This window comes from Elephantulus edwardii, unplaced genomic scaffold (genome assembly GCF_000299155.1).
Source record: "Elephantulus edwardii isolate Elephantulus edwardi_28Jun2011 unplaced genomic scaffold, EleEdw1.0 scaffold00102, whole genome shotgun sequence".
Classification (NCBI taxonomy): domain Eukaryota; kingdom Metazoa; phylum Chordata; class Mammalia; order Macroscelidea; family Macroscelididae; genus Elephantulus; species Elephantulus edwardii.
This window is the reverse complement of record NW_006399852.1, coordinates 581411-595766: the sequence shown is the minus strand read 5'-3', so window position 1 is coordinate 595766 and position 14356 is coordinate 581411. Positions and strand designations below refer to the sequence as shown.

The window sequence follows — 14356 nt, the reverse complement described above, 5'->3', positions numbered from 1 at the left end:
CCGATCTAAATTGCATGACAATCTAAAATGCTAAAGTTTCTCCCAGAGGTATGCAGTTCAAATCCACCAATGCTCTGCTGGAGAAGGAGGGGGCAATCTCCTCCTGTACCAGTCAGATCTAATTTGACGGTACACGTAAAAATAATACAATAAAATTTTTTAAAAAAATAAATAAAATGCTAAAGTTTCAAGAGCAAGGAGTCTCTCCTTAGAAAGTGAAACTAATATTTAGCAAGAATCACAACAATAAAGCTTTCACTGAGCTTTAGAGTGCTAGAAAAAAATTGGAAACAGGCAGTGGTGATGGGTACACGGCAGGACAATGTGATTAATGCCACCTAATTGTACACTAAAAAACTGTTGAAATGGCAGATGCTTGTGAGATACAGATATATACATATATAAATATATATAGAGAGATCTGTTATGTGTGTACATATACACATCTATGTACACCTACACATACAAGTATACATGTACGTACATTACAATTTTAAAAACAAGACATCTTCAAAGCTTTGATTATCAGTATGGCTCTCAAGACTAGGTAGGAGCTAGCCAAACTCATAGGACCAGATTCACAGTTTAAAATCTCACTTCTCACACCACTCCCTCTAGCCAGGCCAAGCTACTTGCTGTCTCCAGACAAGGCCAAGCAAGAGGTATAGAAAACTCTCCTCCCCCCACTCCTCTCTGAATGAGTCAGTTCAAGTGCTTTGAATTCCTGTTGCTCTTATCTCCAGTCCAACCGGGAAAGACTCCTTCCTCAGGTTTCCATAGAAATTCACACATCCGAACACTACTTAACAAAATTAAATGGGTTCCCGTGGCTAGTATCTCGGAGGAAAAAGTAAACCCCGGTGCACCAGCCGATTATCCCAAAGTTTTAAGAGCTGGCTCTCGCAGGTCTGGCGGTCCATAAAGGTTGGCTCTGGTTCTGTGCGCATCTCGCTGTGCGCAAAGGCCGTTCTGCGCACTCACTGTTTGTGCACTAGCCACAAGCTGCTTCTCATCAAGAACTGACACACCAGATAATATCTGTAATACCACCCAAGCTGTAAGTCGTGCAAATATTCCATATTTGGTGTGCATTCAGATGCCCTGTCTCTCTCTCACACACGGACTGCCTCCGTGGAGAAAGGCCAGCCAGAGTGCTCCTTGGAAGCAAGAAGGATAAGGTTTCAGCTCACATACTTTGGGCATGTTGTTAAGAGGGGCTATTGCTTGAAGAGGACCATCACGCTTGGAAAGGTGGAGGGGCGACGAAAGAAAGGAAGACCCTCAACCAAGTGGTTTGACATAGTGACTGCTGCATTGGACTCGAGTGTGTCACAAAGTGTGAAGATGGAGAGGGTTCAGATTTGTTGTGCACAGGGTCGCTATGAGTCTTACTTGATGGAATCTAAGAACAACACTAACATGCTCTCTCTCTTACACAGATACACACCCCCCTTATAACTAACACTCTCTCTCTCTCTCTCTCTCACACACACACACACACACACAAACACAAAGACATCTTTCCACCACCAGCTAAGCGAACATGGAAACGGGGAAAAAGTTGTGAAAAGGCAAACAAATTTTCCATGCAAAACCTACTGCAAACAAGACCCGCTTAAAAATCAGGCCCAAGGCGGACACCAAAAGCCCAAGAGATGGACTCGATCGCTGGAACAGAGAATGGATCAATGGAAGAGCGGAGAAGGACAATATGGGAAACCCGGCAGGAAGGAGGAAGACCCGGGCTCACCGCGCGGCCGCTCCTCGGTGTACAGGTCGATGACGACGTCGCCCAAAGTGGTCTCCAGGAGAACCGCCATGGCGCCTGCTCCGCTGCAGCAAAGCCGGGAACTGACAGCCGAGTCCCTTCCTCCCCGTTGCCACGCGTCACTCTGGGCGCGGCGTCATTACGTCACTCACCCAGAGACCCGCCCCTTCCAGCAGCTCCTTCCGGTGGGCCGTCTCACGGCCGTTTCCGGTTCCGCTGTTGGCGTGAGGCCGAGTGCTGGGCGGCATGTTTGAAAATGCCTTTCGAAAAGGCCTCTATGCGAAGTACTGTGCCTGGCTTTCGTTTTGGGACTCTTTTCTGGGTTTCCTCAACAGTCATTCCTAAGCTACGAGCTGAGAACATCAGGAACCACGCCCACACGTTGTTGTTGTTGTTGTTGTTAGGTGCCATCGAGTCCTAGACGACTCATAGCGACCGTATGAACGAACGGCCTGAGCACTGATCATGAAGTTTCCGGAGGCAAGCCATTTCAGAAGTGGATGCCACTCCTGCTTCCAGGCTTGTTTTAATCGGGAAGCTCCAGCACTACCCAAAAACGTAGTCACTTTTTTGGAATGCTTTCCTCGCTAATTGTGCCTATCCTGTGAAGAGTTGCATCGCTCATCGTAGTTCCTTTTACCAGAGCTGCAGAATATCAAAGACTAACGTTTTCAACATGGATTACATCTCAGCATCAAGAAAACAAAAATCCTTACCACTGACCCATTAAGATAGACGGAGAAAATACTGAGACTGTCAACAACTGGATTACATCTCAGCATCAAGAAAACAAAAATCCTTACCACTGACCCATTAAGATAGACGGAGAAAATACTGAGACTGTCAACAACTTCATCTTCCTTGGATCCACAATCAAAACGTTGAGTACAAGCAGTCAGGAAGTATGACGTATTGCATTGAGCAGGTCTGCTTTCAGGGATCTCCTGTCCAAATTACTGACAAGCAGTAATGACAGTTTAAAGATTAAAGTGCACCTGATTCAGGCCATGTTCTTTCCAGTCAAATACTATGCATCTGACTGCTGGACAATGAATAAGGATGACAGAAGTGATGCCTTTGATCTGTAATGTTGGTGAAGAGTACTGACTATCCCATGGACTGCCAAAAGAATAAACAGGTAGGTCTTGGGAAAAGTACAGCCAGAGTGCTCTTGGAGGCAAAGATGACAAAGCTTCGTCTCATATTCTTTGGACATGTTGTTAGGACAGGCTGTACCTTGGAGAGGGACATCATGCTTGGGAAGGTAGCAAGTATGAAAAAGAGGAAGACCCTCAATGAAATGGATTGATACACTGACGGGACTTAAGTGTGTTAGAACTTATGAGGATGGCACCGGATAGAAGGTTCAGATCTTTTCGTAGGGTTGATATTCAATAGTACATAACATTCCTGTGACAGGGCAGATGCATAAGGCAGGTCCCTAGGTCAACAAGGTTGTTGAGCCTGTGACTCATAGCAATCCTATGTACAACAGCTCTGAACCCTGCCCTGTCCTAAGCCAGTCTCACTGATACACCTAATCCCATTGCCCCAGGTATCACGTGAATACATCTCATCCTCTCCTGCGGTGTCCCTCCTTCACTCTTTTTTTTTTTTTTAATTATTTTGTGATTTTGTGTGCATGTACCGTCAAATCAGATCTGACTGGTACAGGAGGATATTGCGCCTCCTTCTCCGGCAGAGCGTCTGGTGGATTCGAACCGTGTTCCTCTGGGATTGCAGTGCAGCTTCTTGCCACTAGGCCACCAGAGCTCCCCTCCTTCACTCTTCTAAGCATGATGTCCTTCTCCAAGGACTGGCCATGTGCCCAACTTATGTGAGACATACCTTAGTCTCTAGACTGACATTGCTCTTTAGCATTTTGGAGATGTCCCTGACAACAGACTTCCCCAAAGCAATTAGTCTTTTGATTTCTTGATTGTTGAGCCGAGCAAGTTATAATTGTTAATAACATCAATCTCTTCATCCATCATGAAGTTGCCAGTTGGCCCAGGGGTGAAAATCTTTGTCTTCTTGCTGTTAAGCTTTAATCTATATTGCAGACTACAGCCCTTGACCTGCAGCACACACTTCAGGTCCTCCTCAGTTTCAGCAAGCAAGATTGTGTCATCTGCATAAGGTAGGTTGTTGATGAGTCTTCCTCCAGTCCTGATACTTCATTCCTCCTCATAGAGCCCAGCCTCCCAAGTGATCTCTTTGCATACAGATTGAAAAGAAAGGACACATCCCTAGTGCAATCCGAACCATGCAGTGTTTCTTTGCTCTTATCTGATGACTTAAACAGGGTTAGAAAAAAAAATAATCATCAACCTTAAGTTTTTGCTGGTTTTATTAATTTTCTTTTGTATAAAAGATCTACAAAACTGATTATGGTGCCAGGGAGATTTAATAGTAATAGAAAAATCTAATTGATAAGAGTATGGTTGCAAGGTGCAGGTCAGATAGTTTCGTTTCACATGCTGTCACTAAGTTGTACACCTGTGAAAGTCAAATTGGCAGAAGTTTTGTGATGTTAGGTGCCACTGAGTCAACTACAACTCACAGTGACCTTGTGAACAATAGATCTGAGCCTTGACAGCCTTTACATACTCGCCATCTCCACCATGCTCAAGCCCGGGGTTGTTGTCACTGTGTTAATCCATCTCCTAGAGGGTCTTCCTCTCACTAACCCTCCTCTTTTCCCAGCATGATGATAATGTCTTTCCAAGGACTGGTGCCTTCGGACAACATGGCCAAAGCATGTAGGAGGAAGTTTCAGCACCCTTTCCTTTAAGGAGCACCATGGTACACTTCCTCCAAGACAGATTTGTTTATTCTTTAAACAGTTCATGAGATGTTCAATATGCTTTGCCAACACCATAATTAACAGGCATCTTCTTTAGCTTTCCTTTTTATTATCCAACTTTCTGGTCCAACTGGTGAATCCAAACTGCTGACCTTTCCTTTGGGTTTGCAGCCTGACACATCACAAACTATGCCCCCAAGATTCTTGGAAACAGAGCATACTCAAAAGGAAGTAGCCCTTTTTAACCAAGTGGTTAACCACATCAAGTCATGTCACAGAAAGTTACTACTTTATTTATATGATAGCAACCAGTCATATGTCTGGTCTAACCTTTGAGAATCACAGGCCAGGCAAATAGACCCATAAAGCTGACCATTGCAAGAAACAACCAGAATAGCTCACTGATGGTAGAGACAAGACAACTTGCACTTTGCTTTTCTTCCACATGGGGGCCTTTACCATCTAAACAAGTGTTAAAGGGCAAAGAAGATGTGATTCCTTCCAACACACACACACAAATAATACCTACTCATCTGAGCGGCTGAATATGTGACTATCCCCAAACACACCTTAAACATTCTTTACCTCTATCATTTAATAAATATTTGGCACAGATATCCTGTATATTTTTGTTTTTATTGTTGCTTTTGTTTTTTGAACTCTTACATCTGGGAAACTCCATGAAATAGACTCTGAGGACGGTGCAGGATAAGATAAACTTCCAATGTGTGCATACAGCCACTACAAGTCATGGTCGACTCAGTGGCACCTAACAACAACAATATGTGTGGGATACTTTATAAGGATTGTTTTTCAGAGCATCAATAGAACACGGACTTTTAGCTAACAATTCAGCTATGACTGAGTCTTGTGCTCCTTTCTATCTTTCACCGGCTTGTCTATTAAAAGCAGAACCAATCAGCCAGCTTCCTTATCCTTCTCAGAAAGGCTAAAGAGTATCAAATACACAATCACACAGAACTTTGTTTCTTATAATGGTGGTGATACTTGGAGTAGTTTTATTGCTTCCTCACACCATGGACTAGCAATTCTCTTTCCCTTACTTGAAAGACCCTCCCTGGTGGGGTACTACATTAAGCATTGAGCTGCTAAGTGAAGGGTTGGTGTCTCAAATCCACCAGCTGCTTCATGGAAGAATGGGACAGTGTTTCCATAAAGAGGGATCTTCTTGGGAACCTTCTAGGACTGTCCCACACTCACCTGTAGGGTTACTACGAGCTAGAATCAGACATAATGGTAATGGGTTTTGGTTTTTCTTAGTGGAATTAGAGGATTTCTGGTAGTATAGTTGATAGGGAGTTGTGCTACTAACCCAAAACTAGGCAGGTGGATATATGTAATAGTAAATAAAGTATTCTATTCGAGTTCTTTGGTGTTGGAGAAGCATATTTAATATCCCATGGACTGCCGAAAGAACAAACATATTTTGGAGAAGGTGCTCCTTGGAGGCAAAGGTGATGAAGCTTCAGCTCACATACTTTGTGCATGTAGCTAGGAGAGGTTATTACTTGGAGGGGAACAAGTTACTTGGAAAGGTGGAGGGTCAGTGAAAGAGAGGAAGATCCTCAACCAGGTGGATTGACACAGTGACTGCAGCAATGGGCTCGAGTGTGTCAGGAAGCGTGAGGATGGCAAAGGATAGGACAGGGTTCAGAGCTGTTGTTTATAGGGTCATTATGGGTCATACTGTACTAGAAAGCAACTGATCACAATAATTAGAGTTCCAGTTTGTAAATCTCTATCATTGGTGGATGGCTGCAGCCAAGTTCTCTCAATTTAGCCCCACTTTTACCTCATTATGGTGCCTTAAAAAAAGTATGTGTGCCAAAATTGTTACTCAAACATAGTATCACCATGAGTCATGACCAACTCGACAGCAGATAACAACAACAATAAATCAGGCTTTTAAGCAAAACTTAAGCTAATGAAGTTTGCTTTCTAGAAACTCAGACTTTATGACTGAGGTTGAGTTGTCGATTTATTGTTGTAATCCAGAGAACAAGGGCCAAACAGAACAATGGTTTGTGAGAAGATTTGGTGGTGTATTCTTTTTTTTTAAATTTTTTTTTATTTTATTATTTTTGTGTGTGTGTACCATCAAATCAGATCTGACTGGTACAGGAGGAGATTGTCCCTCCTTCCCCGGCAGAGCATCTGGTGGATTTGAACCGTTCGCCTCTGGGATTGTAGTTGCAGCTCCTTGCCACTAGGCCACCAGAGCTCCCCGGTGGTGTATTCTGTGTCATTGAGTCAAGTATTATGCGCACATAGTGACCCTATGAGCAACAGACCTGAACCCTGTCCTCTCCTGTGCCGTCTTCATCATCTCTGACATTGTTGCAGTCACTGTATTAATCCATCTTGAGAATTTTCCTCTCTTGGTGGCCCTCCTGAGAGGCAAGGGAATCTGATAGTTTAGTTAAATTCAAAGCAACAGGCTCAACACAGAAGATTATGGTGATGTTTTTGCAATCTCATAAGGATAAACTTGATGAATTTTCCTGAACGACACAGAATGATCATGAGAGCTTATGAATAAAAAGTTTTCATAAAGTAAAAACTACACTGGTGATAAAAATGTAAGGACAGTTGCACTGAGATTTCTCTTTTTTCCTCCATCGCAGCAATTTGACCTGCATGAGCATTCCTAAAGAATTTCCCTGGGGGACCTTATGCCATTCACCTCACAGCCCTACTCTTGCCCCTTCAGACTTCTTTTCCCCAAATCTGAAAAGAATATTTAAAGGGGACATGATCTGTGCCTTAAAGATGCTGAAACTGATATTTTGACATGCTGTGAATTGAAAGGCACAGAATTTTTCCAGAAAGAGTTAGAAAGATCAAACACTTTCTTCAGAAGCACATACACTTCCGTGGAGGATACTGAAAAACAACAGCTTCCAGAGAGAATGTGCACAAGTGAGAGAGATCTTTATCTCAAGGAAATGGCTCACACTTACCAAATCTGTAGGTCAGGCGTCAGGCTGGAGGCTTCTCCTGATATGCCTCAAATCAGCAAGTCAGGCAGAAGACTGCTGACTCGTTAGCTGCAGGAGTTGGTGGATCCTCAAAATCTACCAGTAAGACAGCTGCTAGCTCATGTCTCAAGAACTGGTGGTCAGAGGACAATGACTCCAATGTAGCATTGAAAGAGCATTGGCTTTGCTAAAATATCCATATATATTATTCAATACAAGTCACGTCCCAAAGGAAACTTCCCTTTCAGTGTATGCAGATGGCACAACCTTGCTCACCAAAACTGAGGAGGACTTGAAGTGTTTGCTGCAAAGGCCAAGGATTGTAGTCTTAAATGTGGACTACAAATCAACATGAAGAAAACAAAGATTCTCACCACTGGGCCAATCGGCAGCATTATGACAGTTGGAGAAAAGATTGAACTTGTTAACAATTCATCTTTCTCAGATCTATAGTTTACACTCTTAGCACCAGCAGTCAAGAATTCAATAGACAAGTTACTTTAGGAAAGTCTGCTGTCAGGGGCGTCTCCAGAGTGCTAAAAAGCAATAATGTCGGTCTACAGACTAAAGTGCACCTAGTCAAGGCCATGGTCTTTATAGTTATTTGCTATGCATCAGAGAGCTAGACAATGATTAAAAATGACAGGAGAACCAAGCTTAGAAGGCCTAGCCTATGGTATAAAAGAGACCACCAAATACAACCAGAAATGCACAATCTGGAGAAGATAAAATTGATGAATGGGACTCACTAAAGATTAAATCTCTGGGCTCATAAAAAACATTTTCCAACAGGGTGAATAGAAAGCCTACTGATTGGGACAAACATTTGGTAATACCATCTCAGACAAGAGTCTCATAACAAAAGTTTACAGAATACTCCTGGAGCTTCAGAAGAAAACTACTGATAACCCAGTTACAAAATGGGCAAATGACACCGAAAGACTTCACAAATAAAGACATTCAATAAATCAAAACCATAATGGGATATCATCTCATCCCAGCAGCAGTGGCAAAATTTAGTAGGGCAGCAAGAAATAAATGTTGGAGAAAATGTGGAGAGGTGGGAACTCTCATACACTGTTGCTGGGATTGTAAAATGATGTAACAACTCTGCAAGACATTTTGAAGTTTCCTCAAAAAGTTGAACATAGAAACTCCAAATGACCCAGTTATTCTGCTACTAGGAATATACCCCAAAAATTAGAACTGAGACAAAACCAGAGATTTGTACACCAATGTTTATAGCAGTGTTATTCACCACTGCAAGAACATGGAAACAGCCCACATGTCCAACCACAACCGAATAGATTGAGAAATTGTGATACATTCACACAATGGAATACTGTGCAGCACTCAGGAGCAGAAATTTTGAAAAATACTATGTAACTTGGGAGAGGGTGGAAAACATTATGCTGAGTGAACTAATGCAGTCTCTTAAGGACAAATACTGCATAAGACCATTATTGTAAAAATAGGATAACTAGTAAAACAGGTATGGGAACTCAAGGTGGGGGGGGGGCAGCTGAGGATAAGTAGGCGTGAAAATCACAAGGATGTACAGTTTGATGGGTGAAGGGAGAAGGGAAAGGAAATGGGAAAGATCTGGGTGAAAAGACAGGGTCATGATGGGCAAGGTCCAATGAAAATTAATTTTATAAAACATAATGCATGACATGAAGACTAAGGTGTGCCTGCTATGCATCAGAAAGCTGGATAATGACTATAGATGATAGAAGAATTGATGCCTTTGAGCTGTGGTGCTAGAGAAGAATACTGACTATATCGTTAATTGCTTGGAGAACAAACTTCATTCTAGAGAGGGTGAAACCAGGCTGCTCCTTGGAGGCAAATATTCTGAAACATCGTCTGGCATACTTTGGGCATGCTGCAAGAAGGCACCAGTCCTTGGAGAGTGACGTCATGCTTGGGAGGGTGGAGTGACAGCACAGGCGAGGAAAATCCCTGATAAGATAGATTAATTCAGTGACTGGGGTAATTGGGGTAGGTGTGTCAGAGACAATAAGACTGGCACAGGATAGAGCAGGGTTTAGGGCTGTTGTACATAGTGTTGGTATGAGTCGTGACTCAACAGCACATAAGAACAATGCATGACAATGTATGAAACAGTATGAATGAAGAATAGTGTGAAATACAATGTATACAAACTTTGTAAGGAAATCAATAATTTTAAAAAAATGACAGAAGAATTGACGCCTTTGAGTTATAGTACTGGAGAAGAGTATTGAATATACCATGGACTGCTAAGAGAACAAACCAGGTCTGTCCTGGAGAGTGTGAAACCAGGCTGCTCCTTGGAGGATTGTTAAGCTCTGTCCCACATACTTAGGGCATGTAACCAGGTAGGACCAGTCCTTGGGGAAGGATATGATTGTTGGAGGAACAGTACAGCAGAGGAAGACCCTGGATGAGATGGAGTGACACAGTGGCTGTGGCAATGGGAGCAGGTAGGTCAGAGATGGTGAGATTGGCTCAAGATAGAACAGGGTTCAGAGCTATTGTTCATAGGGTCATTCTGAATCACAGCTGACTCGATGGCACATAACAACACATCAGAACATAAAACGAAGGAAAATCACACAGTATTTCCAAACTACGGAGAATCAAGGGCTTAACCATCACAGATGGGGAGCAGGGAGCAGGGCAGCATCTTAGCTTTGAAGTTTCTCTGGTTCCAATGCTGTTGCTGATGGTAGAGAAGTTGAGCAAAAGATGCCTCTCATGTTCCTTTTTCTCCACTTCTCCCAATCCAGGAATCTTCCCCTCACGCCCCCCACCCCTTGTTGTGTATGGTCAAATCCGATCCCACTTGCACAGGTGGAGATTGCCCCTCCTTCTCCAGCAGAGCACCTATTGGATTCAAATCGTGCAGCTATATTTTTTTAGAAAGTCAATGACTGGCATGTTTGATAATTATTTTTATAAATATATAGAAAAGACCAAATTAACCACATCACCTGTTACTTTTATTACAAACCAGTAGTGTTTTGGTTTAGAATTTAGGGTCTCTCCCTTAAGTTATAGGTCAAAGTTCAGTATTAAACCTGTATAAATCTGATCTGTATTTAGGGGGGAAAATAAGATCATAAATTATATTCATCATTGTTGTTATGTGCCATCGAGTCACTTGCGACTCATAGCGACCCTATGTATAAGAGCTCTAAACGCCGTTCTATCCTGTGCCAATCTAGCCATCTCAAATGCACTCATTCCCACCCCTCCACTCACAGAATCGATCCATCTCATTGAAGGTCTTCCTCTCCTTCGCCACCCCTCCACTCTGCCAAGCATGATGTCCCTCTCCAAGGACCAGTCCCTTCTTGCAACATGCCCAAAGTATGTCAGACAAAGCTTCAGAATCCTTGCCTCCATTGAGTTGTAATAAATTTTAAGTATTTATGTAAAGCTGTTACATAATTAATGCTTGCTACTACAGTGGTAATATTTCTACAGGTTAGAGGTTTTTCAAATAAGAAAAGTCACCTATCATCACATTCTAATGAAATCAATTTCTAAATAGTCGAGTTTACAGTACAATTTACACTGTTTAAAAATCATAGAAAAAATTAAAGCAATAATCAAAGATAAACTGAAAAGTGATGGCTGATCTCTTCCCTGAAAAAAATAAAACCTCTAAATCTGTGAGTAACTTTGGAGTCTTGTTACTCTCCCTCTTGTCAGTTTCTGGGGATTTAAAAAATTTTTTTAAAATGTATGAAGGAGTAACTGTGGAAATTCTGTGGTACATCGTATGGTAACAGAAGGGCAGTGACTCACTGCCTCCCAGAAATTGGAAACAGATTCAGATCTTGTGCCAGATTTCCATCTGGAATCAAGCCTGCTTTTAAAGTGTAGAAAAAGATGACTACAAATTTAGTGGTGGGATGATGGAAAGAATAAGGAAATAAGTTGCTGCAAAAGGACACTAAATTTCTAATCAAAGGGATTTACCTGGTAAGAAAGAAATGGTTTCATGTTCTTACAAATTCTTAGAATATCTTCTGCTATTCGCAATTACATGCCATATAGCAGAGAGCTGGACAGTGTCTAAGGATGACAGAAGAAGACTTGATACCTTTGAGTCGTGGTGTTGGAGAAGAGTATTGAATGTACTGTGGACCCCCAAGAAAACAAATAGGTCTGTCTTGGAGAAGGTGAAACCAAGTTTCTCCTGAGAAGCTAGGATTTTGAAGCTCCTTCTCATATACTTTGGGCATGTAGCCCAAAGGAAGTACCAGTCCTTAGAGGAGCTCATGCTTGGAAGGGTGGAGGGACAGCGCAGGAGAGGACAAGCCTGGATGAGATAGATTGACATGGTGACTGGGGCAATAGGGGTTGGTGTGTCGGAGTCAGTGAGACTGACTCAGAATAGGGCAGGATCCAGAGCTGTTGTCCATAGGGTTGCTACGAGTCACAGGTGACTCGATGGCACATAACAACAACAATATGTGGACAACCACTGGGGGCATGATTGTCCAGTGGCTCTATGTGGTGTTTAAAAGGAACACAGCACTCTGATGCAATGGTGTATAATCCTGTTCGATGACAGTGGAGATCAAGCTTGTCCCCAGTCTTCGGGCCAGTGAGGGCATGGTCCTGTATATTCCTTATCTTCTCGGTACCTTGTTGCTAAGGAGAAAAACCATACAGGGCACAATTTTCTGAGGGGGGGGGTGGGAAACTCGCACATATATAAAAAGATTGTCTGTAGCCTGGAAGCAGTCCTCTGGCCCTGTGACACGTAGCAACGGGGCTAGTTGATGGCCAGAAACTGAGTTTGTTGTGTTGGAATTTGCTGGTATAGGGGCTGGAGTGACAGCTGTCGCCGCCACGGCACTTGATACTTAACAATGTCAGACTTTGATAATCTCAACACGGATTTCTACCAGACAAGTAACAGCATCGATGACCAGTCCCAGCAGTCCTATGATTATGGAGGGAGTGGGGGACCCTATAAACAGTATGGTGGCTATGACTACTCACAACAAGGCCGGTTTGTACCTCCAGACATGATGCAACCACAGCAACCATACACTGGGCAGATTTTCCAGCCAACCCAGACATATACCTCGACTACACCTCAGTCACACTATGGAAACAACTTTGAGGATGAGCCACCTTTATTAGAAGAGTTCAATTTTGATCACATCTGGCAGAAAACACTTACGGTCTTACATCCGCTAAAAGTAGCAGATGGCAGTATCATGAATGAGACCAATTTGGCAGGACCAATGGTTTTTTGCCTTGCCTTAGGAGCCACTTTATTACTGGCTGGCAAAATCCAGTTTGGCTATGTATATGGAATCAGTGCAATTGGTTGCCTGGGCATGTTTTGTTTGTTAAACCTAATAAGTATAACAGGTGTTTCATTTGGTTGTGTGGCAAGTGTCCTTGGATAATGTCTTCTTCCTATGATCCTGCTTTCCAGCTTTGCAGTAATATTTTCTTTGCAAGGAATGATAGGAATCATTCTCACTGCTGGAATTATTGGATGGTGTAATTTTTCTGCTTCCAAAATTTTCATTTCTCTGGGTCTGTGCTGTTGAGAGGGACATTCTGCTTCAGGAGAACAGCTTTCTTGCGAGCCTTCAGTTTAGGTGATCGTTGCTCTAGCTTCCCATTTGCCTCCAGTTCCATCCCCAAATCTGAGAACCAGGGCCAGCCTCTTGGAAAGGCCACAGGGACTGAGAACGTCAAACAGAAGTCGCCAAAACAACCTTTCAAGAAAGCTGCCTTCGGAAAACAGAATGGCACCCCCAAGGACTCTCAGACTCCCACTGCATCCTCCCTCAGCCCAGCCGGCCCCCACCAGCAAAGAGGAGGAAATCTCAGTCCCGAGGCAACCAGTCTTAGACGGATAGTTGAAAAGACTGGAGTGACTCATTGCTGTACTGGGTTGGAGCTCTTACCTCTGAGAGGATGCTCTTAACTCTAAGAGGATGGTTTCCCCACTGTATATATGTGAAATGTAATACACAATTGCAACCTCAAAAAAAAAATTTTCATTTCTGCATTAGCCATGGAAGGACAGCAACTTCTAGTAGCATATCCTTGTGCTTTGTTATATGGAGTCTTTGCTCTAATTTCCATCTTTTGAACGGAATTTATCACGGATACGGACATCAGTGGGCCAAACTCACAAATAGTATCTTGAACTCTAAAGTTGGACCAGCAAACTGCAACATCACCACTCTTGTGCAGATTTAACATTTGACCATTGCATCGATGGAAGTAAACATACATCATTAGTTCATTTGTATAGAACTTTTGAATACATTATTGGGTTTATCTGAAGTGTGACTAGCTTTAGGTGTTCATGCTTATACAAATAAGATGTGCTATTTCTTTAATATTTCTGCTGCCTTTAGAAAAACAGATTTTTTTTTCTTGTCAACTATATTATGTTTTTGATAAGATTTTTATCAGCTGTGGGAGACTGACCACAGAGGTCTTGTAATCTTTCTTAAATCCCATCCTATAATAAAGACAACAAAAGGTTTACTGCAGAAGTTTCCCCAGTACTTAGAAAAGAAAAAAAAATTGTCTGTTTGCTCTCAAAACAGGTATGCCATGTGCAAATAAATGATCCCAGTGTGGAGTTTTATGAGTTTGCACTTCAAGACATTTCTTTAAATTATTTCATGACATTTCTGCTAAAATTCAGAGGTATAAGAGGTTCACAATCTACCTAATTATAGACTAAGATGAGAATGCCTATTTAGATGTTAACATTACCATGGTGTCCTGGACTGGCTCAATAATTGG

At 42.5% G+C, this 14356-nt stretch overlaps 1 protein-coding gene and 1 pseudogene across 1 annotated transcript in view; one reads left to right on the top strand and one right to left on the bottom strand.

Moving 5' to 3' along the window:
- PPIL4 (peptidylprolyl isomerase (cyclophilin)-like 4) overlaps window positions 1-1843 on the bottom strand; it is a 40126-nt gene extending 38283 nt beyond the window's left edge. Inside the window, exon 1 of the mRNA XM_006891646.1 lies at window positions 1751-1843. Within this exon, the coding sequence (XP_006891708.1) occupies window positions 1751-1820 (70 nt within the window). The 5' untranslated portion in view covers window positions 1821-1843. The remainder of the gene's footprint in view (window positions 1-1750) is intronic.
- Window positions 1844-12441: 10598 nt separating this feature from the next.
- LOC102874871 lies at window positions 12442-13688 on the top strand (annotated as a pseudogene).
- Window positions 13689-14356: the final 668 nt, after the last annotated feature.